General features: G+C 42.1%; 1 protein-coding gene across 1 annotated transcript; it reads left to right on the top strand.

Moving 5' to 3' along the window:
* The first annotated feature begins 344 nt into the window (after window positions 1-344).
* Window positions 345-9,256, top strand: LOC136775361 (netrin receptor UNC5A-like). The gene is made up of 13 exons (XM_066730057.1): window positions 345-1,077; window positions 2,374-2,588; window positions 2,849-3,062; window positions 5,204-5,533; window positions 5,801-5,968; window positions 6,209-6,373; window positions 6,665-6,700; window positions 6,770-7,040; window positions 7,107-7,255; window positions 7,357-8,096; window positions 8,271-8,656; window positions 8,742-8,843; window positions 8,920-9,256. Exons 1-13 carry the CDS (start codon window positions 1,017-1,019, stop codon window positions 9,089-9,091), a joined length of 3,009 nt encoding a protein of 1,002 aa, XP_066586154.1. The 5' UTR covers window positions 345-1,016; the 3' UTR covers window positions 9,092-9,256.
* Window positions 9,257-15,355: the final 6,099 nt, after the last annotated feature.

The raw sequence follows: 15,355 nt of genomic DNA, 5'->3' as shown, positions 1-15,355 counted from the left end.
TCTTTAATGCAATAAAAAAGGAAATTTCTTTTCCGTTCGTTCGCGACATTTTTATCGAATTGGAGTCGTTTCGTGCAAAAGCTGTAAACGTTGGGTAGAGAATGATGAAACGACAGTAGCGTGCTAGTTTGGTTTTCCTTTTCGGGTAAGACTGGTGGAAGAAAGCGCAGCCTCCAGCTGCCACCACCACCAGCAGAACCACCACCACCAGTAGCAACCCTCGACGACAAGGGGATGAAGAAGACCGGCTATCGAAGTGAGACGTATATACATCTCTATATATATATATGTATATATAGAGGTGCGCGCACGTCGGCAAGTTCAGTCGCCCACCGCGTGCCGACCTGTGAACATCGCGTGCAACCCTCCATTTTGCCAATCCCTCGACTTTCTACCCCGGTATCGCCCGCGAACTTTCTACATACTTGCCACGTGCCCCTCCCCCCCTCTTTTCACCCCTGCAGCTCATGAAAGCTGCTTGCTCAACCGTAAAACTTCTCTTGTTTAATTACTAACTATTTTTATTCTTTTACTCTCGCCACCTTTTTTTTTTAGAAAAAAGAATACCTTCTTTATCTTAAAGCAAATTCTCATTAGTCTCTATATAAAATTTATTAACAGTTTTTTTGCAAATTCAAAAGAAAATTATTTTACAATCGTTTTTAAGGCAAGAATCTTTTCAGAAAAATTTAGTTCTGAGATAAAATTTTTGTATATCAACGAGTGATTTAATTTAATTAACTTGATTGTTAACTGCAATATTAAATATGAGTCCTAATGGATGTTGGTATTTGGGGAAAGATTTATAGTGAAACATTTTCTAGGAGGCCCCCATTGTGCATGGGAATAGTAATTATTACGACTGTTGAAAGTGATGAAGAGATTTGCTGAATCAATTGGATTTAAGTATTTTCGGTGTGACAATGATGAAGTTTCAAAAATTATCAAACAATGGTTACGATTAGATTATTGTTTTTAAGACGTTATCGGCCTACTTGAGTGAGATGTGAATTGCAATGGAGATAAGGATTAGTATTCTGCTTCTGGCGTTTCTTCGCCTCACCAGTGCATTTGAAAGTAAGATCATTTTCTCTATCTCCAGCGCTAATCGAGAAATCTCTTTATGGTAACAGTATTTTTTTTAAGTCCTAGACGAGTTTTGTAACAGGGTTTATTCAATGTTTTTTTCACGCATGAAAATATTTCATATTTACCGTAAATTCACTGTATATAAAGATCTTATCGTTTTCGCAATAATCATACGGGTTACCTCTAAAATGCCTGTAAATCACAATCGGTCTTTGACGTGTATTATTTAAACGTTAAATTTACGCTAAGTATTTGTTAAAGAGTGATAATAATGTATGTGCGTACCGCTTAGCTTCTATGCAAACTCGTAAAGTTCCGTCAGTATCGGCGAAACTATCGAAGCGGAATGCTTCTTTACGATTCTTCCCAACTTTAAAGCACATGGGTGACGTTAAACTTTTACGATACATTTAATGCTGTACATCTTGTAGTTATTTATTCATGCCTTTATCCTCTCAACTGTAACACGACTACTTCCCTTAACTGGCGAGAAACTGTCAGTCCACGTGCCGCTGCCATCTCGTAAAATCTCAAAGGGCTATCAAACATTCTCTTTTTCTCTGCAAACCGTACATTGTATAATGTATTTTTGAAAAAAGAAGCGTGTTAAATATCATAAACGTGATTCTTCTGTTTGATTCAATTCAGAAGGAAATACATTCTCGCGACGCACACGTATTGTTTGAGTTCCAGAGCCCACATAAATCCCCACGTCCTCTCCCACAATCATTTGAAGATATTCTTGATGAATCTGATATCGAGATGTGGTACTTGTCACTCGACGCTCCTTTGAGTTTACAATCGTCGAGTCGACCAATGAAAAATTTTGTTAAGATGCGCGAGGCAATAAAGTTTCCTGAGAAACTAAGAGGAGGCCTTGCAAACACTAACATTTGAGATATAGGTACCTTAAGTGAACGAAGCTCGCTGACTGATACACGACGTAAAATCCCATACGCGTCGTTAACTCACTTTTATGCCTTCCATTGGACGCCTGAGAAACAAACGTATCGCTTCGACCAGTTATTTCCATGGTTTTAAGCGACTCAACAAATTGCTTCATCTAATCAACTCAGCTTCTCCTCATTTTTCTTGTACAATTTTTTTCCGCGCGTACTTTCTAAAAAGTTTATTCAAAATCACAGATCGATGGGGCTCGTCGTACAAGCTTTGAGTATAGTGATGACTCGAGAGAGCCTCTTACTATTATTATGATTATTTTATAAGAATTTTTCGTCATGAAAGTGGGTGGGTTTTACGTGAGATCTGTAATTTGACCGTTAGGTACAAACGAGGAGGAGGACACGGAAGAGGACGAGGATGAAAATTATCCAGTCGACGACTACGATTATGGGGATTACGAAAGTGCGACCATAGCCAGTGATACCGATCTCATAGCTGCTGGCTCCTTACCGATATTCCTTGCGGAACCAGTCGATACCTTCGTCGTCAAAGGGAAACCCGCAACTTTGCATTGCAGCGCCGCTCATGCACTTCAGGTTTGAATTTTCAACGAAACCTCACCAAAACCGGGAATCGAGACATAAAACACATTTCTCCTTGATAAGGGTTAAAGATAAATTGTCTTTTATGTGATTTTTTTTAGTAAAGAAAAAGAGTTGTACATATTGCACAAGTTTGAAATTTAGAAAAATAGAGAGTTGATAGAAAAGGGGATGCTTTTGCATAATGTAAAGAATTGGGAAAGTGAGATTTTAATAGGAGATTTAAGGCGTGCTCGATCTCACTTGCACCACAGGTGTATTTCCGGTGCAACGGGGAGCGGGCAGAGCGTTCGCAGCATCAGGATTTCGTCGACCCTCGTACTGGGACTAGGGTCGTGGAGGTCGAGTTGAACGTGACGAGGAACGAGGTCGAGGAGTACTTCGGGAGGGAGAGGTTCAAGTGCGAATGCGTGGCTTGGTCGGGACCAGGTCAGATTCGAGGGCAACCCGCCACGGTTGAGGTCGCTTGTAAGTAGAGAATCCTCTTTCCTCCTCTTCCCTTTCTCCGCCCCAACTTCCTCCAGTTCCTCCTGCCATCCCAACCCGTCCGGTCTCATCCCCTACCAACAGCCATGAGAGTTTCCTGCGATGTTCATTCGCGGAGAGATTTCGCCAAGAGGGCTCTTCATAACAATAGATTGCTTCGATGCAACGTAATTAATTAGCTTAGATATCAAATAACTTTCACGAATTCTCCCTTTTACCCTTCTACGCGAAATAGATTCGCGGTGAAGATCTTTTGTTCAATTGTCAGTTAAACCATGACAGAAAACATAGGAGATTACTTCGCTTTACATGGCAAAACCAGTAAAATTAGTCGCGTATAAACAAATGAAATTATTGTTGCTTAATATCGGTGATCGAACGGGGGGTCAGTGCCCGAGCGAACGACGATTTCCCCTGGATCGATTTGTCATTTAATTTTGAAATCTCGCTCGTTCTACGTGTAGGTGCAAATACCGATTTAATTCTGTATTCTGTTTGTAGTATTTGTTTGATTAACATGGTGCATTCGAAGTGTTCAAATGAAAATTGCTCTTTTCCCGTAACACTTTGGTCCTTTCGAAACTTCGATCTGGCACAGATCCTATCTTGTCACGTTTACAACAATAAAATGTTATCAAGCGAGTACTAGCTTCCCCTTTACTATAGTATGCACACATCACATATTTATACTGCTAATATTAATGCTCGTAACAATTATCACGCGATATGACTTCGAATTTCCAGGTCTTTCGTTTATTCAAGCTTTTAATTAGAAGAATTTGGTTAAGCTAATTCGCTAGTATGCATGATTACGCAAATTGCTTAATTTTCGTTTCGTTCTCAGCAATAACCGCGAATCTATTCGAATAAATTCATTAGTAATGTAAAATATGATAAACTATAATGTTTTCTTAAGCATAAAAAAATTATGATTAAACGACTACTCTTTGATTAAATGTGCGTCGATTTCGCGAAACAATTAGTTTTTGCACGGTTGTCGATGCGAATAAAAATTCCGTGTCGTTTTCCATGAGTTGATTCCATTTAAAAAGCAAGTGCGAATTCCCTACGAAGCTTTTGGGGGTGGCGATCCCTCGACGAGGGCTGAACCACGATAATCGGGCTAATGAAGTTACGTTTTACGAGTGAATCATGGTGCTGGTTACAATTTTATAGGTTTCCCATCGCTATTGACGAACCAACGACTGTTCGATGCTCCTGATTTTTCTTTGTCAGCCAGGACAATTCCTTTTTTTTTTTCAAAATTTATCAAAGCTGATAGTTATTGTTTTTGTAGCACTTTGAAAAATGCTCTATTGAAACTTGCAAGGATTTTACGTTTATATGTACTGCCTGTTATTTTAGTTTTTATTGACATTTTCATAGGGGGGGGAGGGGCAGAAATATCAGTGAAAAAAACTAGATTGAACGTGTAGCCAGTGCTAGGCCAACTATTACAGTTAAATCCGTTGGATGGAGAGAGCAATGTGAAAACTACTTTCAATGTATTTGATGAATAATAGTGCATTCATAGGAGAGAGAGAGAGAAGAGGGGGTAGGAATAGATACCGGCGTATCGCGTAAATCTCGTTCAGCTTTTATCCTGCTCGCTCGGATATAGCGAAAGGGACTCGCGGATATGAATGAAGTATCCGCCCTATGAAAGGGCACTCGCATTCACAGCCACAGAGCCCTAATATAGCTGAGTAACCCCCACCTTATTCCGCGCTACTTCCAATTCCCGCTTCCGACTATATTAAAAATGTTCGAATCATGAAATGGATCATACCCCTCTTCTTCCTCCAACTCACTTTTAACTCGTGTTTCCGAGCATATTAAAAATGTTCAATCTGAAAAACGCATAATCTTGTCCGTGTCTTGGCAAACAATTCCTTTTTCCACTAGAAACCAGCACTCCTGTGGGGAAAATGTCTGGCCTGCAAGAAATAATAATAATGATGTTTGTTGAAACAATCTCTCTCCACTGGCGCGAAAGTAGTTTCGTTCTGGGCTGAAAATATCTCATTTGCGGTAGTGCGGGAATTTTATGAAAATCGCGCGTAGCTGCAGTTTATACTATACATAAGGCAAGGTGGGTTTAATGGTTAATGGGTTGTGGGTAGATTTGAAGAAGCATTTCCTGTCCCTACCGTATTCTTTGGCGGTGGAGGTTGGTCGTAGCGCGGAGCTGCGATGCATCCCACCAATGGGAGTGCCAGCACCTCGCGTTTATTGGCTGAGAAATGGATCGCCGTTGGAGATCGCGGTGGCTGCATCAACGGCAACTTCGGACAGTGTAGTCAATGACGTTCAGGCCAGCCACTTCCTCTTGACTCCTGAGGGCCACCTGCAACTTGCCGAGGCCGAGCTGACTCATCAAGGAAATTATTCTTGCGTGGCCGAGAATATTGCGGCTAGAAGAGTCAGCGAACCGGCTGTTCTCACTGTTTATGGTATAGAACCCCATTAACCAATACAAATATATCTTTGATCAAGCATTTTTTCCTTTAATCTGCTTTACATCTATCCATCTATTATTTGCTTCGTATATATCATTTATTTCGTATCTATAATAGTATACAGAAGTCTATTTAATTCTAGTGTAGAGATTACGCGAGCTATATAGAGGTAGCAGAGTTCTAAGAGAATCATGCGAAAGATAAAAGTCTGCAGTGATTTCGTTGACGGTTCTTGTTTTAATATGCGATCTGGGTTGGCAGTGAACGGCGGGTGGTCCTCGTGGTCCGGTTGGTCGGAGTGCAGCGCTCGCTGTGGGAGAGGCACACAGAAGAGAACGAGATCGTGCACAAATCCAGCGCCCATCAACGGCGGCCAAGCCTGTTCAGGACTAGCAGTACAAAGGGTAGACTGTAATCCTTCCTGTCCGGGTGGGTGGACCATGCTGATCCATTAAATGCTACATTCTTACCACTAGTTTTTTTACCTTCGTTTTATTTTCCCCTTTTAATCACTACGTTTCACAATTTAACACTTCCACTAATAGATGGAATGTCTCCTACCTAAACAATTGAATTCATTATTGGTTTTTAACGCACGATTATTGCTTCTTTTGTGACAATGAAGTTTTTCGCGAGAATAATTACTTAGGTGAAATTCTTTTCTCACAGCGATAGATGGCAGATGGTCAGGTTGGTCCTCGTGGTCTGCCTGCGGTTCGGATTGCACGAGAGTAAGGAGGAGGTCCTGTAGCGACCCCCCGCCGAGCAATGGCGGTCGCCCTTGTCAGGGAAAGGACGTCATCGCTGAGTCGTGCTCCATTGATCGATGTAATGGTGAGCTCCAGCTGAGAATTTCTCTTTTTTCTCTTTGTCTTTTTTATGTCCAAACAATTGTTGGCCGCTCACGCTATAATAATCCAACGTAAAATTCATGAGAGAAATCAACGAAAGTGACCCCTTTAAAAATTCATCAATCTTTGTTTGTGTTTTTACATTTCCAATGTCGAGATGTTTTATTTATCTTCTGTACGATTATAACTTTATAAAATCGTAGGAACAAATGTTGAATGAGTCGTCCCTGATAATATTTATTACTTAACTATTGCTTTTCATTATTTAATGCAGCTCTCGGAGACGATGGACCACGAATATACAAAGAAGGTAATACATATTTGGTTAATTTCTATATTTGTATTTTGTCTGCAATGTAGCTATAATTATGATTTGAAGAACGAACGAGATCGGTGGATCACAAAAGTATCCTGGCACTTTGGATAACATTAAGCCTGGCGGCAATTATACTAGCAGTGACAACAATTTTTATAGTTCGTTTAATGAGGAGAAAAGAAAGAATGGAGGCTTTATACGGCGTAGAAAGATTGGATTTCAGACCTTCCAGTGGTTTAAAGTCAGTAGTTTCGAAGCCCGATCGATCAACTTTAACTGCCGATAGAAGGTTGGAACAAATTATTGATGAAACCAATGTAGCCAGGTTATCTAGGTATGAGAACTATAGAAACAATTTAGACAGAAATAACATTAGAAATAACACAAGACTTGATAATAGATCCTGCTCGGAACATCATTACGATGTACCGCAATTGTCCTTGCCATCAACGACGAGGGCTTCTCCTAGTTCCTCGGTCACCAGATCATCGTACAGAAACTCTCACCGAGCCAGAGGAATTTCCGATAACGAGGAAAGTCGTTCCTCTCGTAAGTAATTTATCAAACAGATTTGCTAACAAACTGTAAATCTAATTTTTTATAATAGTAATAAATGAAAAGGATTCGATCCAACCTTTTTTTTAAAAAAGGTTCAACCTATCACGCCACTGCTGAGAGTACTCAGGAAGATGAGGACGATCAGGAAGAGGAGGACTGCAAAGACGATGAAAAGGTTTCTCTGGACGACGAGAAGTCATCTATTTTTATGGCGAAGAGTCAAGTGGACGAGCAAGGAGCTCTACTGGTGGTTCCGGAAGTAGGAGTTTCGATGTCCGTACCGGAAGGTGCGATCGTTCGTGGACAACGTCACTCTTTATACCTGATGGTCCTCGGTGAGGATCATTTGAGACCTAATCTTCCTCCAGGATACACCTTGCTGTCTGCTATAATCTCCTGCGGTCCTCTGGTGATCGATTTGATCAAACCATTGATCCTTCAGTTCGAGCATTGCGCGGAACTCCGAACAGGAAATTGGGAACTCAGCCTCTGGTCTGCCGAAGTTGACCTTGAGACTCGATCGACAAGTTCAACAACCTCGACGGGCTCCACGCTGTCAAGTTCCTCGGCAAAATGGCACAAAATTCTGACTCTGGGCGGAGATCCGACCAATTTACCTGGACAACCCTTCGCCCAGCTTGATCATTCAGGAGTGTTTCTTGTGACCGAGACTCCCAGTGTTTACGCCGTCGCTGGCGAAAGTTCAGTGGTCGCTCCTGGCTTTGCCATCAAGCGACTTCGCGTTACCGTTTTCGCTTCGAGGGACCGCAACCACATCAGATGCCATGTCTTTGAGGACACCAAGGCATCCTCGAAACTCATCAGTGAACGTGTATGTGTAACTTCCACTTTATTGCTGTACAATTCCCGTGACAATTTTTAAGTATTCATAATTTTTCTTCGTTTGAACAAATTGTTTATCAAGGTCGGGAAATATTGAGAAAACTAGTTTTAGGATCTTACATATTAAAGTTTTGATCAAAGATTGCGAATTTGGGAATTCCAGGAACATCGATTGGGCGGAACTGTTATCGAGACTGGCAGTTTTGGATTCAGAGCGAATGGAGCTCCTCTCAGAGTCGATCTTGAAGAGCGAGAAAGCGGCTTTGCGGAACGCCAGGAGGTTTCCTATCGGCGTGTCTGGTCGGCCGCAAAGACGAGCATTCGACGATCGTTCAGACTGGGGAAAAACGTTGGCGAATTACGTCTTAGTTTTGAACTGAAAGTTGGTCAACGTGGATTCGAGGATCAAGGGCTTCTTCTTCGAATAGACTTCGATCTCATTAAACGAAGCACCATGGGGAAAAGAAGCAACGGGAAATCTGAATCGGCTGTCATCATTCGTGAGAAAAATTCGAGATCCACGGAATCTGTTATTCCACGACCATTCAGGTAATCTTATTACTTATGTTAGGTCTCTCGATCGTAGTCTTCTATTTCTTCTTGTCGTGAAGAATTCTCGAGGCTCTTCTTACAGATTTTCTAAAACTTTGCGAAAACAGCTCTGCCAGTGCTTAGATCCACCTAATGCTCGTGGCAACGACTGGAGGATGTTGGCACAAAGACTGCAAGTCGATAGGTAAGAAAAGAAAGATAAAATCCAATATTGCTATAAGTTCAAAAATATTTACATTTTTCTGTTTGCTCGATGATAGATACGTAGATTATTTTGCCACAAAGCCAAGTCCAACCGAGCACATTCTGGACCTTTGGGAGGCCAGACATCGGGAGGCAACTGCTCTAGCAGATTTGCTGAATCACTTAAGACTGATGGGACGTGTAGACGCTGCTAGTATTCTCGAGAGTCGTCTAGGCCCGTGGATTTAATACAAAACAAAATTCAACTTACTAAATCAAACACATATAACTGCCGCGAAAACTGCCATTTATACAGGCTATTAAAATTTAACAAAATCTGTAAATAAATCTCAAAATAGTTACGAGGAATCAGTGTAGAAGTTGTTGTATGATTGTATTTGTACATAAAGCTCGTTTACAGCAAAAAAATGGTCAATGATCTGCTCCTTTACACACATCCCTTCTATATAGTAGAAAAAGATAAAATCAAAAGGTAAATTTATGTCGGTATCACATATGTGGTCATTAACGTATCGGTGAAAAAGCAGAAACACGTCACTTGCAATGACACCTGGAGCGTAATTTAATTAGGGCTGAGTTGAATATATTTTTATCGATGGTCGAGGGACTGCCACACGGTAACGCGGTTGATAATTAACAAATCACTTAATCGCAAAGTACCTTTAAACATGTAATTCCCACTGTGGTTGGGGATGCGTTGTCTTCCACACGGAGCTGTAATCCCTATAATTACCCAAGCCAGCCCTGATCCTGACATATCAAAATTTACACAATATGGTCCGGACACGCCGCAAGCCTGGCTTGTCCCCGATGAATTGATATGCGAATATTCCTACTCCGAAGTTGCAAATTTGCCTGTGTGTTTCTGTTTGCATGAGAATTAGCAGTTGAATGCCATCGTAAATCCTTGCGGAGGACCGATGCGTAAGATGACGAAGAGCTTACTCTCCACTATAGCAGAATTTTCTATCCCTCTAGCTCGTCCTCGTTAGAAAGAATTTCCAAATAGCTAATCGCACTCTACTTGCACATAGTAATAAAACCCAAAGAAAACGGCTACTTTGTAAAATCACATGTAATCCAAATTAAGAGATATGGAAAAATGACGTTTATGGATTTAATTGAGGTGAATCACTAAAGTGGAAGAGCTAATTGATTTTTAAGTGAGAAGTCTTTGGGAGGAGTTCCCAGTGGTCCCATCTGGTCATTTCTGCCGGTGACGGCAGGGAGTAATGGAGATGGGGAAGGAGGGTTAAGGAGGGTGGAATTGGAGATACGGGATTCTCGAGCAGTAGTATCTGTGTGTGCACACTGAAACACAAGCAGACAGGAAGCACTGATACACATGCGGAAGGATATACAGGGATCAAGCAGCGTGCCAGGACTCGCATAGCCGGGGTTCCCCAACCCATCGTCCACGAAGACGCATAATGCCCATTGTCTCACGCATCCTCTGCATCCTTGCTGCAGAACGCGATACCTCCATCCTGAATACCAGATACGATACTCTCCAGTGCCACCTAAATGCTACCTAAATGCTCCTGCGCCTTGCGGCTTGACAGTTTCCTGCCCCTTCCTCTCAACAGGATCCACGCCAAGATCCGACTTGCCATATCGGTATTTAACTGACAATTCCAATGACTACATCTGGCATTCCCTTTTCAAACAACCATCGATGCCTCGGATTGCTAAGATCATTGAGCTCCACTCTCATGGAATGCTCTCCGATATCATTTACAAATCAAATTGTATCCATTGAATCATTTATAAAGTCAGACTATGCAATCCTGATACTATTCCTCTATTTATTTGTTCATCCCTGTTTCATTCGATAGTTTTGAATGTAATTTGTGTATCTAATCCGAGCTAATCGATTTACGTTGACAATGGAAGAACTTTATTACCATTAGATGAACAAATTCTAGGATTCCATTGGAACTCCTAATACCTTGTTTTCCAATAATAGTGAGATTTAATTTGATCCGGGTCCCTCGTCCATTTTACCCCTGATTGAATTTTAGAAGCCAATTCAACGTGGAATCGTTCGCTTAGCGTTGTCCTCCTCGCACGATTGATCCCTTTCTGTCAAGGACATCGCGAATAGTTTTCGGTAAAGGCAAGGACGTAGAGCAGGGAGGGTTCTGGAATTCGTGACGTTAGCGTTTAAGGACGACCATAGAGCTATAGGAGAAGCGCGGGTCAACAGGCACTGTCCACCATGAAATTACCACCAGCGGCTTTCCATGATTAAACCATAGCCTTCTTAATCCTCAAGGATGCCAAATCGTTCAAGAAAGACATATATATAGGCGAAGGGGACTGTGCAAAATATTAAAGGGAGATAATGGAACGTGCAAGGTCCATTTGAGACTATTAGTGGAGATTAAGAAAATTTCGACAGCTGATGCGAGTAATCGTAAAATAAACATATACACAGTCGCACAGTGATAAATATACGGACAGATGAGAAGAAGCAGATACCGAAGATTTAACCATTTAACTTGACAATTCAAGATTAAATCAAGGATAAAATTTTGGTTAACACGCGATTGGAACATTAATTTTTTTACGGTTAACGACGTTCCGTTTCTTCAAGAAATTACATTTGTTGTTGACGGCGCGCGAATATCAACGTTTAATTAGCGCCAGTTATTTCCGCCTTATCTTCCGATTGCCACTGACACGCAACTTGTGATCGATCCAAGTTATCAAGCAGCTAGCGAGAAGCTGAGCTGCGCGTGGGCGTGCATCGGACACACACTTGGGAGAATCGATCGAGTATACGCATACGCGTCGATTTGCACGCCTGTGTTGTCCCTGCACGATGATCCATTGCGTACGTGTGTCCATTTACGCACGTGTGTGGGTGAGTGTGCGTGACCGGCGTTTAACGGAAGCGGCCGCAATCTGATTGGCCGATCCTCCTCGTAATTGCCTGTAGATCCCAATCGCGATTAGTCGGGAAATTAATACGGCACTGGCGCCACGATTTATGCATACTTCGCGCAGATTATACCTGCAAAACTTCCCGCAACCATTACGTCACATCCTACTTGCGCCTTTGCCCCATTAGACCACCTGTCATCAAACTCTTATTATTATTCGACTTTGCATTAGTTCAAACGACAACAATTATTTTCCATAGATTTATCAGTCAACCGTGCCATAATAACTTATGGAAATACGGAAAATTTCATCCAACGCTACGGAATTCGCTGCAACGAATTTTCCTCGTTCACTTTTGGTAATCGGCCACTTTACGCGATTTTTCTAAAGTCCGGTATACATACCGACGGCATCGTATACGAGATACGTGCGAAATTTACTGGTTTTTAGTAGGGGTCTGCATGGCGAAATTGTTTCGAAACTATGCGGGGCCGTTCCTCCTCCCTTTCTCTTTCTCTTTTTTCAGTAGGTACAGTAGTACAAAAATCCAGGCGAGTGTCAGTGAAAAAATGCCGCTCCTCTTCCGACTGACATTACACCGTAGCTCGTCGGTGATCTCTCGGGAGTTTTTGTCCAAGCGTCAACTTTTCGCAGCGCGACAAGCGAAAGTACCTGGAACTATCCATAATAGAAAATCTCCGGGTCGAACCCCTAGCCCTCTGGCAATTTTCCGGTAATATTCGACGTGTCTCGGACTCCCAGGTGAAGAGCTATTCCCTGCGCTATAACTGCTCGTCATTTAGAAATTAAAACCTCGAGTTTGCAGCAAAGGACACTCGTCGAATTTTCGAACTGAATTTAATATTACAATTAGCCGCTCCGAATTATAAAACGATCATTCCTATATGAAACGTTGCTGATGCTCGATTCTATTTTGTCCAAATGGCGTGTATAAATATGGAGGAGCAAATGCGCACACAGAGACAGATTTGAGTTGTTACGAAGGTAATTGCGGTGACTCCCGTCGCTGCTGTAAACTTGCCTTAATTAAGCCACGGATTTAATTCGTGGGGAGGTGGGAGAAAAGGGGAGGGGTATGCCTCGGCCAGGGGCCAATTTTCCGCGAATCGTCATTTATCGGGCCGACCTGCAACGTTATGCAAATTACGGTAGTGGTATAATAATTCAGTCTCGCGGCAGAGCAGTGCACGGATTAAAAGCGGGCGTTCCCATGCAAATCGGGACCGTTGGTAGCTTCAACCTCGAAGGAGTACAAACTACCACACCACATTGATACCGTTTCCTCTACGCGAACAGCAAAGTGTCACTCCGGGTCTGTCTTAATAATTTTTCTCCCCATGTCTGACAGTTTTCTTCAATTTATCCTTATATATTTAAACTAATTTCTTTATTCACTATTCCAAGAAAGAACATATAAGTAACATTTGCAAATGTATTCTTTGTTCTGGATATAAATTAGTAGCTAGTTTTCTTATTCGTGATACGCTCAGCTCTACTCCTATTCGTTTGTTTCTCCGATTGCACAATCTGCCAAATCGGGATTAATTAACATTATGAAAGAGAGCCTTCATGACCATTTCAATTAAAAATCTTTTTACGCTGCAATTTCGCGTCCCAGACACGGTTAAGCCGAGGAAACAGATTTCATTCGACCCAAGTTCACTTATTCCCACACAGAGGTCAGTCGTGCATGGCATCCTAGGTTAAATGAGCGGCTTAGCGGATTAGCCTAATCTCCAGATTCAGTCCTGTCACGATTCAACCATACCGACTGGCAAACTCGAACCTTTGACCAATCCTGAGTAATGCTCCGGTGATCCACTGATCATTTTTTCACCAATTACCAGTATTTGGGGATTTTCGGTTCTGACGAACGAAAATGAAAGTTCTCGCTTCGTAGAAAGGGAACCTATCTCTTTTATTTATAGCCAAATATAGAAATTTGTAAAACCTTTGATACCGCATTTTGATAAATGCTTCGCCATATGCTCTATCCATGCTCTTATACACCTTTTATCTGTGGCTGGAGGAAATAAAAAGTTTCTTTTCATGATTGTAGAAAGCAATATAGGAGAGAGCTTACGCAAAAATGCATTTGAAAAGGAGAAAAACGAGTTGGAAAATGGCGCCTTAGCGAGAAAATAATTTGTGAATGTGATGAATGGCCTTGGCAAGCCGGGCGGATGTAATGTGACGGTAAATCGCCGTTTGATTCCGTTTTAACTTATGGCCAATGTCGATCGTACGTCATTGGCGATTTATCGTCGCTCGGTCGATAAAAAAGAGCAGGTCGAGAAGAAGACCCTAATGATCACCGCTTAGGCCCGTTCAATTTCGTTCGATGTTAGCGATTGAATCAACTTTTTTCATCTTGCCGCCAGAGTTCAGAGGTCAAACACCGTGTTCCTCGTACATGCACAAAAATTCTTTCCTTTTCTCTATCGCTAAAAATTCAATCAATCAAGCAAATTATCAGACCTGTATTTTACCTTTCGAGAAATCGTCGTAAACTCGATCGATATAAGTTATTGTCTTAACTTTATTCAGTGATATTTTTTTTTAATTCGTCTAATGAATTCGATGGCCTGTACATCTCGCGCGGTTGAAATAAATTTATTGGTAAATCAATCTGTGAAGTGTATTGTAGTGTAGAGCGAAAAAAAGATTGGGTTTTTGTGGCTGAGAACAATAAATTCATCATGCAGGCAGTGATTCAATACTGATGGATTGGAGATGGGTATAGGATCGAGAGAGAGAGAGAGGGGAGGGGGGGGGGGGTAAAAAAACAGAGCGATTGGGATCGGGTATCGCGTTTCGGTGGACGTTGACAGTGAAGAAGCGTCGGGCGAGGTTGCAAAGATTAAGTTCGCTCTAGGAAAGAATCGTGGCTGAAATCCGATGTAGTGAATGGTAGCGAGCACAAAAGGGAGCGGAGCCGCGGTGGATAAATATGGAACGGCAAAACAAAACCATTCGTAAACATGTCGAGCAAATGTTGAAGGCTGCGGTAAATCGATTATTACGCTCCGTAGGCACTTGATATTAAGGAGCTAGCCAAGATTGAATGGGGGCTTCGATACGAAATCGGGCGGTTTCATCGAGATTCGACCGGAAGAAAAGAGGAAATGAATATGCACGCTATCATAGGTCCGCTCCTAACGGTCATTTTCTACTTTCGCCGTATTCCTCTGGGTCATTGGATCGCTCGAGTCATCTATCTGGATTTATTACGAGAATTCATCGAAGCGACGAGCTCGACGACTCGGAGATAGTCTTAAATGGCAAATTGAATATTTTTTGCCGAACGATAGGATCCTCGAGAGGGCTCGTCTTTTGCCATGCACAGAGCAAGATGAATTGGAAAGGACGCGGCGCGTGGGGAGTCGGATATAGTCTCCGAGCGTTTTACGCCACCTTGACCAATCGGGCGTTTGGCGAATCTCTGTTTTTTTATCGCGTCAGTCGTGTAGTCCGAGTGTATTTGCAAGGTAAAAACGTATGGACATGTGGTGAGGCGAAAGAGGGCACGGGGTGGGGGACCGTGGGGGTAGGATCATACGGAGACTTGTCGAGCGCGTGGAGACT

Source organism: Prorops nasuta, unplaced genomic scaffold (genome assembly GCF_024137725.1).
Source record: "Prorops nasuta isolate Cenicafe-Biocafe unplaced genomic scaffold, Cenicafe_Pnas_1.2 PNAS00008, whole genome shotgun sequence".
In the NCBI taxonomy this organism is placed as follows: domain Eukaryota; kingdom Metazoa; phylum Arthropoda; class Insecta; order Hymenoptera; family Bethylidae; genus Prorops; species Prorops nasuta.
The sequence above is the reverse complement of the archived record's forward strand: the minus strand, read 5'-3'. Positions and strand labels throughout refer to the sequence as shown.